The sequence below is a fragment of the Notechis scutatus genome, chromosome 1, assembly GCF_049901735.1.
Source record: "Notechis scutatus isolate UNSWTSFEM ecotype Mainland chromosome 1, rNotScu1.2, whole genome shotgun sequence".
Lineage (NCBI taxonomy): Eukaryota > Metazoa > Chordata > Lepidosauria > Squamata > Elapidae > Notechis > Notechis scutatus.
This window is the reverse complement of record NC_142009.1, coordinates 217,501,758-217,518,002: the sequence shown is the minus strand read 5'-3', so window position 1 is coordinate 217,518,002 and position 16,245 is coordinate 217,501,758. Positions and strand designations below refer to the sequence as shown.

Genomic DNA, 16,245 nt, shown 5'->3' with positions numbered 1-16,245 from the left:
TCTATTTAGAGAGCCAATTGGTGAGAGGTTTAGAAAGAAATTGGGAGATTGGAACTTCTAATTCTATTTTAGGCATGAAGCCAGCTGGGTGACTTTAGGCTAATTTCCCTCTCAATCCTAGGAAGGAGGTCATGGCAAACACCTTCCTAAATCTTGCCAAGGAAACTACAGGAACTTATCCAGACAGGCATCAATGTTGATTCAAAGACATACATACATACATATATCCTTCCTTTACTTTAAAAGCTTGTCTCCTGACTTTGGCTCATTTGGTTATTTTCTATTGCTTTGTTCCCTCATATAGGATAGTTTGAATATATGTGTCTAAGTTGTGTCTAAGAGACTTGCTGAGAAGTGTGACTGTGGTGGGGAAGAGCTGGGATCAAGGTGGTTTTTTTGGTGCCCCTAAAACTGTTCCTGCCAATTACAGTCCTAATACATTGTGTAACCTTCAAGAGTCATTTTGTTGAAAGTAAAAAGAAAAATGCACTTTTATTAAACGGTAAGATTGTCCTTGTGTGAAGAGTCGAAGAACATATGGAATTGCAGAATACCAAACATTCTGAGCAACAAACATCCCTTCAACATCCCCTCACAGAAAAAAATCAATTTTAAAATGTGCAGTAGAAATTCCAAAAAGAACAATACTTTTTCATGTGGAAATTTTTGTGGTATGTGAAGGTCTTCTTTTTCTTTCATAGTCAGATTCTACCCTCTGTTATAGCATCAGCAAAGAAACACACAATATTATAAATATTTTCAAGGGCATTGTAACTACAAAAATGCAATAGTTTTATGCCTCTGCACTTCTCATGGATATTATATTTTTTTGAGATAACTGAAAATTTTCAGCCCCCATCTCAGATCTACAACTTAAATATTCTTCTGGAGAAAGAAATTGCTTATTAAATTGATCTGAAAGGATTGAGCAAATATATCTCATGAATCTAACAATGGACAGAACTTTAAAAGGACCAAATAAAGTTTGTTGTTTGTAGATAAGCAGATTTTTTTTTTCCTGATACCAGTCACGAAATACCACAGGCATTAAAAAGCAATTTTCATCTAAAATAAAATCAGAGGGAAAAGAGCCATCAATATTTGCAGCTGATTATGCTGGGAAACATAAAAAGCCAATTTTTCTTCTGCCCTTTTCAAAATCTTTGGTCATAACTTACAAGTAACTACAGAGAACAGAGTAATGATTCTGCACAAGGAAAATGCCTTTTCCTGAACTTTGAAGATAAAACTTAGTGACTGGCAACTTTTTAAGGCAACCCAGATCTTACACAGGCTGTCTTGCCTTGGTACCCCTGGGATTTATAGGTAGATTTTTAACGATGTTTCTTATCTTGATAAAGAAGGGCCCACTGTTATAGGCAGCTGAAAAAATTATTGCATTCTGATTATATCGACTACCCTGATGCCCACAGCTTCTCACATCCTAGAAACTAGCATTTTTACAGTTGTCAGTAACAGGTTTAATACCGTGCTAAGCAATCTAAGTAGATCAAAGGCTAATGTAAAAAGAATATTTAAAACACAAGGCAGATTTAAAAGTTCTACGAAAGGAAAATCGAAGCAAAAAACTTCAACCTTGCAGGCCAGAGAAGACTCCCTGCCATTATTGTTGCTCAAGCATCATGGCTGTTGTGTCCAATTACTCCTCCTCTGCTTTGCCTGCTTATATGGGTTGACCCAAAGCTTCCTCATCTCCTGAGGCTTTTGGAAAGGAACATACGACTGCTTCCAGCTGACAACACCTCTGGCATCCCATGAAGAGCAGCTGATGACATTGCATGGGTAAGCATGGTGCCCAATTTCCTAGCAGACTATTTTTCCCCCATCTGCTAAATACTTTACCACTCCAAAAAAAAAACAAAAAAAAAAAAAAAAAACTGGAGCTATTTTGGGGGCTTTCTACAATGGAAGATGGCAAAAAATGTAAGAGGAATCCATTTCTTCAATCAATTTCTTCAATCAAGTTCTTTCTTCAGAAAACATGGGCATTTCTTAAAAGGAGTAGAGCCTTGAACCACAAGATAGGTGGTAAATACATGTTTATAAATTTGATAATAGAATATGCATGGGAGGTTGAGTGTATTTGAACTTACTCACTTTTATGTCACTAACAATTTATAACTAAGTGAATTGATTGAATTAATTGAATTGATTGATTGATTGATTGATTGAACTAAGTTAATGTGAATTTCTAAATAAAACATGCCTTGTTTTATAAAAATAAGTATTATAGAATTGACCTCAGATTTGCTAATTAAAGGAATAATTGTTTTAACGATTCTCCTAAAAGTCAAAGTTTTACCTGAACTGGAGAACAGAAATAATTTGCTTGTAGAGACACCCAGTGATAACTCTACAATTAAGAGAGTACTAAGGAAAACACGGGATCTTTTTCTAGCTCAATGAAAAGGGAGTTACACCAGAAAGGTTTCTGATTTCCCTAGTAATTAATTATTCTGAGAATTTCACGTCCATATAAAAAAACTTTCCCTCTCCAACTCTGACAAGGAGACTTGAGTGGAATTAGGGATATCAACAGGATGTGAATCACACAGATTAATGGTTTGGTTGATGCATCCCAGAAAAGAGTAGTCATGTTAAGATAAATGCAAGATCTATAGTTAGCTGTACTCTACCTCCACAGTTCGTGCTCTCATCAATGCTTGATGCTGGCAGGATTACTAAACAAAATGAAAAAAAAGGGAGGGGGAAATGTCACTTTTGTCATCTGTGTACAGGCAATTAAAACAATTTTGCTCATTACATGGCAAGTTAATTTCAGCTGCAAACAAGTAGCTCTTTCAGAGATCTGGTGAACAATACAGAATGAAATATCATAACCCCCCCCAAAAAAAACCCACCACCCCACCCTTCCTGAAAAGAACATGCTTCCTGTTATTACAGAAATGTGGATCAGATTGAGAATTAGTCAAATGCAACAGTATTCTGTTGTAGAAAGACCTGTGCAAAAATCATGGACACGTATATATAAAAAACTTGAAGAAATGAGTAGTACAATTCAAGTTGCATTTACAAAACCTCTGAATACCACAAGTGGATAATATAGCACACATATTATGTTTTTCCAAACCATCTAGCTATTCATTAAATAAATTTATACAGCCACCCAAGTCATGCATAGTTGATCCTGGGTGACTTTCAATATTTAAAACTTTCAAAGATGAGGACCCAGCTTGTTGGGGGCAATATGCTGACTCTGTAAACCGCTTAGAGAGGGCTGTAAAGCACTGTGAAGCAGTATATAAGTCTAAGTGCTGTTGCTATTGCTATATAAATAAAACTGTTAAAACACTCTAATCCACCCTTTATTATGTTTTATCTGACATCATTTATTTTAGATTTTTTTAACTGAAGAATAATGGTATTGGAATTAGCTGCACCAGACAAAGCAATGAATAAAGATATGTCAGTATTTTAACCATTTACTTTCATGTTACCTGTCATATGTCTTATCCTCTGCTAGCCACTGATCTGATTCATCCAAGTTCAGCTTATTTTAATGCAAACTTAATTTTTTTTGGGAGTGCAGAATATCTTGTATTTATGAATCATAGGATCCCTCCCACCCATATAAACATAAATATATAGTCTACTTTTGAATTTGTAAATAGAGAAAATAGTTTCATATTTGCTCATTAAGAATGTAACTGATGCGCTTTTTAACATTTTAGCCATACGCTAAATAAAATAGATGTTAGTTGTAATGAGACAAGTAACTTCTTGAAAATGGTTTAATCAAGCATGGCTAAAACTCATCATAACCACCTGTAATATGATTATACTCCTGCAAAGTACAGATTATTCCTAAATTATTTCTTTTGTACCTACCTTCTATAATCATGTATTAATTTGTATAATATTATACAAATATTATTTGGCATTTACTTTGCCAAATGCCATCTTCTTATGAATATAAGCTTATGAAACATTAAAAAAAGAAATCATTCATTCAATAAACCCACCAGTACACATCATCCTATTGATATTAAAAGTAGCAACCACTTTTTTTTTCCATATAGGAAGCTCTCCTTAACATTTAATCAGTTAGTCAGATTTTTGCCTCTCTAGTGTACTGAAACATGAAATTCTACCTACCAGGGATCTCATTATACAGACATTCTTGGTACTGTGTGCTATTCCCTGCACATTGAACAGATCCTGGGCTGTGGATTTCACAGAAACGGCTACGATACTGGATGCTATCTTCATTGCATAAACTCCATTCAGACCATTCAGACCAGCCTCCTTAAAATTATGTATGTCAGAAATAAGATAAATTAGGCAGGATGATTCAGTGTCATGCTAGGAAAAAAGTGCAAGAGATAAAATACTGAACTAAAGATTTGAATGCAGTTGTTCAGCTGAACATTCAGCTCGGGAGTTGTAGTTCAAAAACATATTGAGAGTATAAGATTATCAACATCACTTTTCAGAAGTATGGCATGCACATATTTTGCAGAACATCCTCACTTAGCAAAGTAAGCTAAAAACTCTTACTGTGCCTTTCTCTGTTTCATCAAAACCTCCTCCTTTAGTTCCAAACTTGGAATAAAATGTTCCTGCTATCGTTGTTTTTAGTAACCATTTGGGAATGGATAACATACAGTCATGCTTTTACAGCTAACTCTTTCAACATCACTTTCAAGGCTAACAGAATCACCCTCTTTGTGGAATACTGAATATTCTTTAAATGTATTAATTTAAAAAAAACTGTAAAGATGGCATGACAGAATCCTGTCAGCTATGTTTCATCAATGGGCTTTTAATCAGGTCTCATACAGCAGAACTGAGGACAATCAGCAGCTGAGAAGAGATTCTTCCACCTGATTGAAATTCTGTAATTCCAACCTAATTGGAGGATGTCAATAGAAAAGATAATACTAAGTAGTTAAACAGTAGCTATTACTGTTGCATAGTAATCTTGGAAAGCACCATACTATCAGGTCCTGAAGAACAAATTTAGTGCTTGCTACCTTCACATGGGTGTGTATTGCAGAGGGCTTCCTCTGTGTGTAGCCCAATGCAGATATCTTCCCCATTAGTTGGTGCTGGGTTGGTGCAGGTCCGGGTGCGCTGGTAGTGTCCACCTCCACATGTTGCTGAGCACTGAGACCAAGGAGTCCAGCAGGACCATGAGCCCTTCACTGCAGATGAAATAGAACACAACAAATAGGCACCTCTGAGTTTAGTCTACTGCAACTCAAATAACAGCAATGAGAGCCATGGTGGTGCAGGGGTTAGAATGCAGTACTGCAGGCTAACTCACTGCTTACTCCAGGAGTTCGATTCTGACTGGCTCCAGGTTAACTCAGCCTTCCATCCTTCCGAGGTGGGTAAAATGAGGACCCAGATTGTTGGGGCAAATATGCTGACTCTGTAAAACCACTTAGAGAGGGCCGTAAATCACTGGGAAGTGGCATGTAAATCTAAGTGCTATTGCTATTAATGACAGTCCAACTATTATAGTGAAATGATTTTTCAGATAGGTGGTACTATTGTTAAGATTTTAGTCTTACTTTTTATATTTTATACAGCTGCCAATTGATACAAGTTCACTAGATGAGAGATGGAAAAATACAATATTAAGACAACGTAAAACATTATAAATTACTGAAACTAAAAAAATCATTAAAACACTGAAGATGTTCAGAAGAAGAGACTGTAAGACATGCATTTAAAAATATTTGAGTGAATACAAGCATCTTCACTGAAAGTACCCAGAATACTATAATGCAAAGCTTTCTGGAAGATTTTTCAATAACAAGGACACTACCTCCAAAAATAGTTGGTCTTTAATGTATATATGAGAAACCTGAGGTCTCTATATGTTGTATATATATCATATATCTATATATACTGTATATGCAACATATACAAGTATGTTGTATAATTACAACATAATTAGCACTTATCATAATCATATTAGCTGGGATTGTTCAACAACTGAATATATTTTCCCTGCCTAAGACATTATTTCCTCATTTCACTGAATCAATGCTTTCTTTTTTCAGAGAAAGCCTCAAAAGAAGACCTTAACAGTTCAAGTAGGTAAAATACATGGGAAAGCAGTCTTTGAGAAAATCTGGCCGTAAGCAATTTAGAGTTTTAAGGATTAAAATCAATGTTTTAATGTATGAACCACTGCAATTGACAAAGCACTTTGTTCTGTGTGAAAGTGCCAATAGCGGTAAAGAAAAGATCAATCTGGACTAGTCTGGACTAGTAGCAACTTCAATATTGTTTTTAAACGCAGGCAGTATGCCGTCACAGTGGTCTGTATATTTTAGACCAGCCTGGGAAATTAGGATGGTACAGTGAAGCAATAGCAAGCCCTTTTGTAGAGAGGTGGTCCAATGTTTAGCATACCAATGGTCTTGGTTACATGCTAAATGTAAAAAAGGGCTTACCTGGGCAAGGGTGGGGGTTACAATCCTGATATTCCATTGCAGATCCTATGCAAGGAACACCACCATTCTTGGGTTCCGGATTGGTGCACATTCGCTTCCTGGTTCTGAAGCCCAGTTCACAATCCCGGGTACAAGATGACCATCCCCCCCAAAAGGACCAGCCGCCATTGATAATCCGGATAGAGGTCTTGCCACTTTTCAGAAGGTCATCGACTAGAGCTAGTTGGGGAGAGAAATAAAAGGTGGCAATTAAACCCACTAGTACAGCACAGGAAATACAGGCAAACCGGATAGGACAGGTATGTAACGTCCTTCTGGTAATGAACTACATCTCATCTCCATTTCAAGCAGGCAAAAGCACTATAGACCGTCTCTTGGCCCTCTTCATTTTTGTTTTGTTTTTTACTCTGCTCCAAGTTCCAAGTTTTGCAGTTTAATGCAATGCTAAGTTGGCACCATGAAAACTGGCTATATTGGATATACTCTTTTACCCCTCTTTCTTGAAAACGGGGAAAGGAGGTCTCTGACCCAGGCAGCACAAATTTCTGGCCAGGTTGTGTAATCTGATCTTACACAAATGGGCAGAAAGAAGTCGGTAATAAGAGGGAAGGCTTGTGTCTACATTTTTAAGAAACTGGCCTACCGTACAAAAGCAATTAGAAATTATGAGCTGTTAACCATTATAATAAATTAAAATAAGTTGTTAAATAATTCATGGTATATCTCATTAGATATTGATAGATCAGCTACCTTAATTTTGAAGCAAAGTTTCCATTTCCTCTTCCTTAAGTATGCCATAGATCAAATTCAGCTTGGTCTTAACTAAGATATGTCCACCTTCCTTAGTACTGCACTCACAAGACAAGGAGCATTTTAGTTCTGATTTTCTGCCAATGTCTGGTGCTGAGTAAGCACCAGCGAAAGGATCTCATCTACATTTTTATGCTTTGATAGCACAAAATGATAATAAAGGTATTCCATTCTTCACATTAATGAAGACATCATAAAAAAAGATGGCATTATTACCTCTGGGGAAAACTAGGATGAAATTTAAGAGTTTTGGTGGAAAAGATACATGACTATCTCATCTACCATCCTGTTCCCAAAATACTCAGCCAGCAGAAATGAGGGGAACGAACAGAAAACAAACTAATGCTACAATATTGTGGCAGCATAATTATACCTACCTTAGTTATACAATATTTAACATACAGAATAACAGCATTGGAAGGGACCTTGTAGGTCATCCAGTCCAACCCCCTTTTAAACAAATCCTCTTTATCTTTCAAACAGGTTTTAGCATTATAAAAGTAATCTCTAATAATTCTCTCATTATTCTTCCCTCATCTCCTAAACTAAAAGCTGCAAATTTCCTTATAATGGAGTTGTCTCAGCCGTATGGCTCCTTTGGAATCATTTCTGGTTCTTTCAGCAATATAGTATCATTTTGAGATACAGCAACCAAAACTGTGCAAAATATATTCTATTGAGTATATAAGATACCGATACCTAAGACGTTATGTATCTCCCTCCTGATTCCTAGCATGGAAATTGCCTTTTCCACAACCAAGCTGATTTCTTAATTGAGTTTTTCATCATGATCTTGAAATGTTTTTTTGGTCGGTTGCTGACAACAAAGACTATCTATTTGCAAATGACTTAATAAATAAATAAATAAATAAATAGGAGACCTCAAGGATGCAGTTTACTAACCCATGTGAATGCTTCTGCAAAGTATATTAGGAGAATTAATAGATGCTTTGTCATCTAAGTGACAAAGAAATCCCAATCAGATATAAATTCATAAATGTTTCTCATGGCCATTCTCATAAAATGAAACCTCTCCCTTTTAAAAACGTGTCAAACCTGCAAATTAGCACACTATTGCAAATATAGGCCCTGCTCATCAAATGAGCAAAAAAAGAAAGAAAAGAATGGAAGTTTGGTAAGTAGACAAACAAAAAGATTTCATCTAGTCACTTCATACTGTAAATCAGGGGTCCCCAATCCCCAGGCCATGGTTTGGCACTGGTCCATGGCTCACTAGGATCCAGTCTGCGCAAGTGAGTGAAACCCCATCCATGTACTTGTGGGATCCAGGCAGTGCAACTCCCCACGTTCCCCCCAGCCCACGTTGCAGAAAACCTGCCGTCCAGGAACTGGTCTCTGGTGCCAAAAAAGATTTGTGGAGGCCCATTACTATAGATGATTCTGATTACAATACATCTGCATGTAATCAGAGTGCCACATTCACTGCCACAGTTTCTTCTGCGATATATGATGTAGCATCATTCATTCATTATTTCATTCAATGTCTATAGTTGCCCAACCCTACAAGTGACTCTGGGCAACTTACTATTCTAAAATTATAAAGCCAAACAATTTAAAAAAAAAAACCATTAAAACAATAAAACACTCACTCACAAAATAAGTAAGTGTAAATAGCAGCTGGGATGATTAATCAGCCAATCAGCTTATGCACCGGGAGTGATTCTACTTAGTAAGAGTAACTCTTATGCTCCTGGAGAATTTTGAGATGGGCACTTTTATAAACATAGAAATTAAGAAGCTCCCCACTGCATCCTGTGAGTTTCATGTACTCTAATTTCCCAGAATTCATCATCTCTACCAGCTGGCTTTGATCCACTCTTCTACTAGCAGCCTAGATTGGTGCTTATCCAACCCTCTGGCTCATCCACCCAGGCTTCCACTATCTGAAACAAGGAGATTCAAGTGGTCTGCCTTCTGGCAAGACATACAATCTGTGTCGCAAACGGCGGAGCCATCATTGGGACAAAACCGACTCTCCGTCTTCTTTCTGCCAAACTGTAGGTCATGGGGGTCAGCCAGCTGAGCACGACAGGTGTAACGGAAGCGCTGCTCTTGGCGGGCCCCACTTTGAGTAATATTGGTAGGGGTCCAAGGGGTCCAGGGTGTGCTTCTCCGCACTTCTGGGCAGGCCTCCGGGCTGCAGGTTTTGTACTCCTGTAGAAAGCAAGAGAAGGGGAAAAAAGGGGAAGATCAAACCAGAGTCTTCAACATTTGGTGGGGGAAATTACAAGTTTACCACCACCCTAGGAAACTTCCACAATTTACGGAGTCATAATATAAATCTGGAATATTTGATTAAAAATACAGAAATCCTTGAGGCAGAAATAAAGCTCAGAAATCATATACAACAAGTTCTCTTATTGCTCCCAGTGCTTCAATTAATAGGATATAATACTGAGGTGACAGACCACAGCTGAATAATATACATTGTTTAGGCATATATGCACAAATTTTATGGACAAGTCCTAGCATTCACTAAGGTGGTAAAACATTGGGGGGTGTCACTTCACAAACAGATTCTCATGATTGAATGCTATTCTGTGTTAATGCTTTCAAAAAATATTCTTCGGATAAAAATATCAATGGCAAGCTTCCCATCGAAAGATAGAGTCTTAGAGAGGAATAGGAGAAGCAGTTGTGTTGTGTTTATTCCTGTAAACAGTTTCTACTCACAAGATAAAAACAAATGACGAAAAAGCACCTGAAGGTAGGACAAGAAGCAATGGATTTAAACTAATCAAGGAGAGAAGCAACTTAGAACTATGGAGAAATTTCCTGACAGTTAGAACAATTAATCAGTGGAACAACTTGCCTCCAGAGGTTGTGAATGTTCCAACACTGGAAGTTTTTAAGAAGAGATCGGACAAATATTTGTCTGAATGGTACAGTGATTCCTGTTTGAGCAGAGAATTAGACTAGAAGACTCCAAGGCGATAACAGATAATCAGAGTTGGAAGGGACCTTATAGGTCATCTAGTCCAACCCCCCGCCCAAGCCTATCAATTCTGTTATTCTGATAAATGAATTAGAAAAATACAGCAGTCTAATATCACACTCCTTCTAGAGCAGGGATGTCAAACTCACAGCCAATGGGTCAGATGCATCATGCACTGGCCATGCCTACCCCCGTTTTAGCAAAGGGGGAAAAAGTCATGATACGTCACGTAACGACAATGAGTTTGACATTTTGCTTCTTATAGCAAAAACAACATTTATATCACTTTGAGAGCAGAGAATATTCATTTTGGCCCTCAATAAGACCAGAGTTTCAAATTAACTGTAGGTAACATAGAAACATAGTTGAATTTCAGATTTGTTAAAAACTAGCAGAACATTCCTTATTATGCTAGACATTGCTTGTGAATATGAAATATCCTGGGGAGAAGTTGGAAAAAGTGCTAAATTCTTTCTGCTTTGTAAAGTAAGTTCTTCTCAAACATGTCCTATGGCAAAAAAATCCACTGAAAACTGAGATATCCATATTAACCCCAGTAACTAATTTATATAGTTCCATGTAAAATTGACACTCTCCAGCCCATAACTGTTATATCTCCAACATCTCATAATCATCAAAAGCTCTGCTATAAAGCTTCATTAATTGCCATATTTAATAGGCCAAATATTAGCACAAAAACACAACATGTTTTGGAGTAACACAGAGATTCCCAGTTGAGGGAAGGAATGTATTGCTATGTTTTATTTATTTATTATTTTAATTTATATAATTATCCCAAGTCAAAGAAGACTCTGAGCCTTAGTGCTATTAAAACTAGTTCAGTTCCTAATTGGGCAGGAGCTGTGGGTCCAAGAGAATTCCTGAATTGTGCACCAGTTCTGAATGGTGAAGTGCAACCCTATTCGGATTTCTGAGCAACATATGGCAAAGTGAAGCGATGATCATGGCAAAATCCAAGGAATCGGTTCTTTGGAATCCCTCTGGATAAAGAGAAGATAGAAGATTACCCATATGTGTTCTGAATGGCTTCTCCCCATAATGAGACTACAGAATAATGATTTTCTATGTGTTTAAATGGAATAGGCCTAGACATATTGCTCAGAACCATGGTAGAGATTTTTAAAGGAAACTAACTTTGCACACCTCACCTTCTGATAATTTTTGGAAATTGCTCATTAACTACTTCTAAAGACCTCCGAGATGGCAAGTTTGTAAAGGCCTTGTGAGTCTGCTTTTAATTCTGAACAAAAGAAACATTAATCATAATGTTAAGAACTTAATCTGAAATAAATAGCAAAAAGCTAAATGCACTTTTATTCTAGAAAGTTACAAATGGTCTAAGGATCCAGATAAAATTTGAATATTAAAATTTATATAATAAAGTTTTGGAATTAATTAAAAAGTATAAACAGCTTCCCATGAGAAATAGATCTTGTTTTGATTTTTACAAAACATAACTTACAGAAATTAATGATTTCAAAAACTAGACACTAGAAGGAACTAAGGAGGAAAGATGTAAAATGTAATGACAATGAAAATACCGAAGGGGACTTTTGAAGAATAGAATCAGAAAATAGTAGCCAAAATATCAACAATATCAGTAATGGTGTCTGTTTCTGTGAATACACTATGATGTTATTGAAGAAATGCCAAGTCCTGAAGCACCCTGAACCAGAAGCTTCAGATTGGATCTCTCCCCACCTGAAAACATTGACTGGAAAAGAGTAAGGAGAAAGGAGAACCACTGCAACACCAGGCCTTCCATTCCTAGATTCCTAGCTGATCTAGAAAGCTGCTGATAGGTCAAAGAGGATCAAGACAGTTTCACCATTTCCGTCCTGGCTGTACAGGGAATCATCAACCAGTGTGATCAAGTGTGTCTCTGCTTTTTGCTGCTTCCTGAAACCCAATTGCAATGGATCCAGATAATTTGTTACTTTAGGGCACTCTGGAATTTCTCAATAACCTTCCTGAGAAAGAAGAGATTGGACTGCCATTTATCAGAAATGGTCTCCTGCTTGGGCGGGAGGTTGGACTAGATGACCTACAAGGTCCCTTCCAACTCTGTTAATCTGAAAGATTGGATGAAAAATTACCTAGAACCATTAAAGAAATGACACACCACTGTCTCCTTCAGAGCAGCAGAAGCACCCTGTATCTCAAGAATCCATTTACTGCTGTTTGCATCCAATCACATATTATTTCTTAGGAGAGCCCCTTATTCTTTAAGTCAACTTTCTGATTTGGGATGGCATCTCCTCTTGAAAAATGTAGGTAGGCTTGAATTGACTGTCTAGGTGGAACAAGACAAAACACTTGAGCAGGTCAATCCTTCACTCTCCATTATTTTCACCATATCTAATAGGAGAAAAATTCTGGACTGCAGTAACGGTACCTTTTGAGTGATTGTTTGCAGGACAGTCAAGATAACAAGATATATCCAGGAAATGTTGTTTATTAGCTCTACGCTGTGGTAAGATGTAAGACTTGTTTCAGACTAATTTTGAATTTTAAAATTAATTAAAACTACTGTTGATTTTAGAAGTTGAGAGATGGTAAATTCTCTCCAAAAACAGAAATTGGTGACCAGCGATGTTTTGTTCTTGAGATACATGTTTTTTTCTTTTCTTTTTCTCCTGTAGCAAGTCTCAGGTGATGAAGCTGTTATGGGAATCTTGAAGAGAGGCAAAATAATCCAACAAAGCAATATCAATATTTTAAATTAGAAAACATACCACAGCACAGCCTGGGCAAGAGTTTCCATTTTCACAGGATCTCTGCCTGGAGTGCATGCCTCCACCGCAGTTTGCACTACATTTATTCCAAGGGCCCCACGAAGACCAGAAGATTGGCAATGGGCATGGACTGTTTTCATTGCAGAATCTGAGTGCAAATAAAAATGGGAAGGGAAATGGAAGAAGACACAATCAGTGTTCTATGCCTTCCTAAGCACAAGGAAAAAATTGGAAATGGTTCCTCAGATCTACTTATACCATCAAGAAGACAAAATCTCAGTCCAAATCGCTAATCTTAGTCTGAGTACAAATGCAACGGCACAAAAAGATATGGGACACATAGGCTAACATGTTTAAACCACTGGAATCAGTAAATCTTCAACTAATTTTGGCTAATCTGATTGAACTGGAATAAAAGATGATTTCCTTAATCAAAATGCAACTCTCTTGATAATATCAAGTTTTAAAATAGGTGAAGAGTATATTTCAGTAGTGGGGCTTGTATTGATTTAGAACATTTTGGATTTTGCTTTGATTCTACGTTAATGCAACAATTATGATTATTTAATTGTAAATTGAAACAATGTTGGTATAACATGCTAGATACAACATTATTGGTTGCCAGGTCAAGCTTTCCAGATATTAGAAATTAGATGTACATTTACATCATAAAAAACTGAAAATACATTTCATCACTATACCATTTTTATTCATTCATTGCCTGTGTATATAGTAGAACAGTAGTTCTCAATTTGTGGTCCAGTGACACATTTCAAACCAACAAATAAAGAAATCCACTTGCCATGGCTTTACCTGGCTGATTGAGACTCTTCATTAACATTTTACTAGTGTTTATTGCCAGAGCTGCAAATTAGCTTAATATTAAACTCTTAAGGAATTTGTACTGAATGTAGAATACCAGCTTTTTGGAATTAAATTGGCATAAATAGCAACTGAGCTACAATACTAGAAGAAAGCTATCTTTTAATATTGCTTAGAAAGCAATATATTGGGTATAACTGAACTCAAGTCTGTCATTAACTTTTGAACCTACTATAAAATAACATTTTTATTCAGAGATAAACTTGACATTGTTAACTAAGATTTATTTCCAATAAAGTTTTTATTCTTTAATTCAGTGTACCTACCTCTACATGAACAGGGATTATTTCCAGAGGACCATAATTTTATTCTGCCTTCCTATATATCCAAAAAATAATCTGAAACCACATATATATATACCCAATTCCTTTTTTTTTTGCTTCTTTAGTTATACAAATAAACATTTTACACAAGCTATTAAAAAGTTATTGTCAAAATTATTTCCCCCTTAAAATGTAAAAAACCTCCTCCAGTAATATTCAACTGGGTCAAACAACAGTGTCCATTATTACACCAATGTTTTTGATTGTTTCAAAATAATATTTTCTAATTCAATTTAATTAGTGAGTTCCTTAATAGAAATAGATCACTAAGTTCAAGGAAATCGGTGAAGCAAACAAAAAAACCATTGTTTTCATTAGTCAAGTTAATTCATAAACAAGTCCAGAATGATGGGGTAGTGACAGCCTGCACTTAAAAACAGCTTCCTGAACATGCAGTGCAGGCAATGTATCTTTCTGTAAATCAGTGGCTGTTTTTATGGCCACTCCCAGATGTTATGTTTTTGTGTAATTATTACTGGAAGCCACTAAGGCTGTGTAATACAATACCATATTATAATATTAGTTTCTCCTAAGAATTCTCTTGGTCAGACTTTGGGTCAGCCAGGCCTACCTCCAATAAGCTATAAGTTGTGGGTGCCTCCAACACTGGAGGTTTTAAAGAAGAGATTGGACTACCATTTGTCTGAAATGATATAGGATTTCCTGCTTGTGCAGGGTGTTGCACTAAAAGACTCCAAGATCTCTTCCAACTCTGTTAATCTATTCATTCCCAAGATCCATTCCTCCTTTTACATCCTATAATACTTGAGCATGTTGAATCCTTAATAGGCTGGGCATTTTGGGAAGTGAGGTTCTGGAGGATTTGAGAAAGGGGACAATTTTAAGAGAGTATTCCAGTGCCAATGCCTCTATTGACAACATTTATAAGCCATTCCTCACACATTTCTCTTTCTACTGGCAACCTTAATTTATTACTGGAGAGAAATATCCCTCTTGCTTAAGCATTAAGTGTCCTTAGAATGACTACTGGGCTCCGTTCAAAGGTATATTATGCCAGAGTGGAATCAGCTATAGACGTTGCCTTCCAGAATCAGCAATGTTGACAACTTAACAGTGATGCATATGCTTTCCAGCATGAGTTTGATTTTAATTAATCATAATTCTAAAGTTTTGTACATTTCTAGCCTTCATTTCCACCCTGAGTTCTGCAAGACAGATTACAATCTAGGAACAAAACAATAAAAAGATCAATTAAAAAAAAACACAGTAAAACTTAAAATCACATAAAACAAATGAAATGATTGAAAACAATTAACAACAGTAAAGGACAATTGTTAAAATCATTCAGAAAAGGCTTGGGAAAACAATGTAATTTCTATTAGTCTTTAAGAAGTAAAAATAAAAAAAGAGGTGCTAAATAAGGGTGCTGGGATAATCCTATTGACATTTGCCACCTCCCCAGTCTCCTTGGTAGGGACCAAGGGTGGGAGGCTTCTGAGCATTATCACCACAAATGGGCAGGTTTAGACTGGAAAAAGCAGCTGTGAAAGGTATTGTGTCACATGGTGTCCACCTCTTTCCAAAGAAAACGCAGAGCTGTGGTTTAAACTGACAGAAGTTTAGGGATGGGGAACATCTCTCACCGCTCCTCTCTGCTTTGTCCGACACAGACCCTGCCTCCGTATCGCGGAGCAGGGTTGCTGCATGACCTCTGACGGACCTGAAAGCCAATCCCACAGGAAGTGCTGCAGGGGGCCCAGGACGACCATGGGGTCCAAGCTCCATTCCTGACAGAAGGAGGAGAAAGGAGGAGAGATAAAACATGGCATCCGGGTTAATGTTTTTGTTCAGTCTTATGACAAATTCAACCCCACTGGCTATGAGGTACCAGCAGGTGTGCAGAGCTGACTAGGCTTAGTAAAAAACCTATTAATAGAATTAAACACCCCCAACTAAAAAAATTATAATTATAAGGATAATTCAAAAGTAGTAATTTCATTGTGAGCAGATTTATGCCTAAGTAAATTATAACAAAAATAAGTTTAGATTGTATAAACCCAATTCCTCATACATTCCTCATAGTTCATAAATTTATACTCTTGCTGTAA

At 36.8% G+C, this 16,245-nt stretch overlaps 1 protein-coding gene across 5 annotated transcripts in view; it reads right to left on the bottom strand.

The window, feature by feature from the left end:
• The window catches only part of SEMA5B (semaphorin 5B), a 487,556-nt gene that overhangs the window by 18,690 nt on the left and 452,621 nt on the right, over window positions 1–16,245 (bottom strand). For all 5 annotated transcript variants that reach the window (XM_087950222.1, XM_087950223.1, XM_087950221.1 and 2 more), the window contains 7 exons: window positions 15,781–15,924; window positions 12,972–13,119; window positions 9,209–9,434; window positions 6,450–6,668; window positions 5,016–5,186; window positions 4,138–4,287; window positions 2,658–2,702 (listed from right to left, as the gene is read on the bottom strand). In XM_087950222.1, coding sequence (XP_087806348.1) covers window positions 2,658–2,702; window positions 4,138–4,287; window positions 5,016–5,186; window positions 6,450–6,668; window positions 9,209–9,434; window positions 12,972–13,119; window positions 15,781–15,924 — 1,103 coding nt within the window. The remainder of the gene's footprint in view (window positions 1–2,657; window positions 2,703–4,137; window positions 4,288–5,015; window positions 5,187–6,449; window positions 6,669–9,208; window positions 9,435–12,971; window positions 13,120–15,780; window positions 15,925–16,245) is intronic.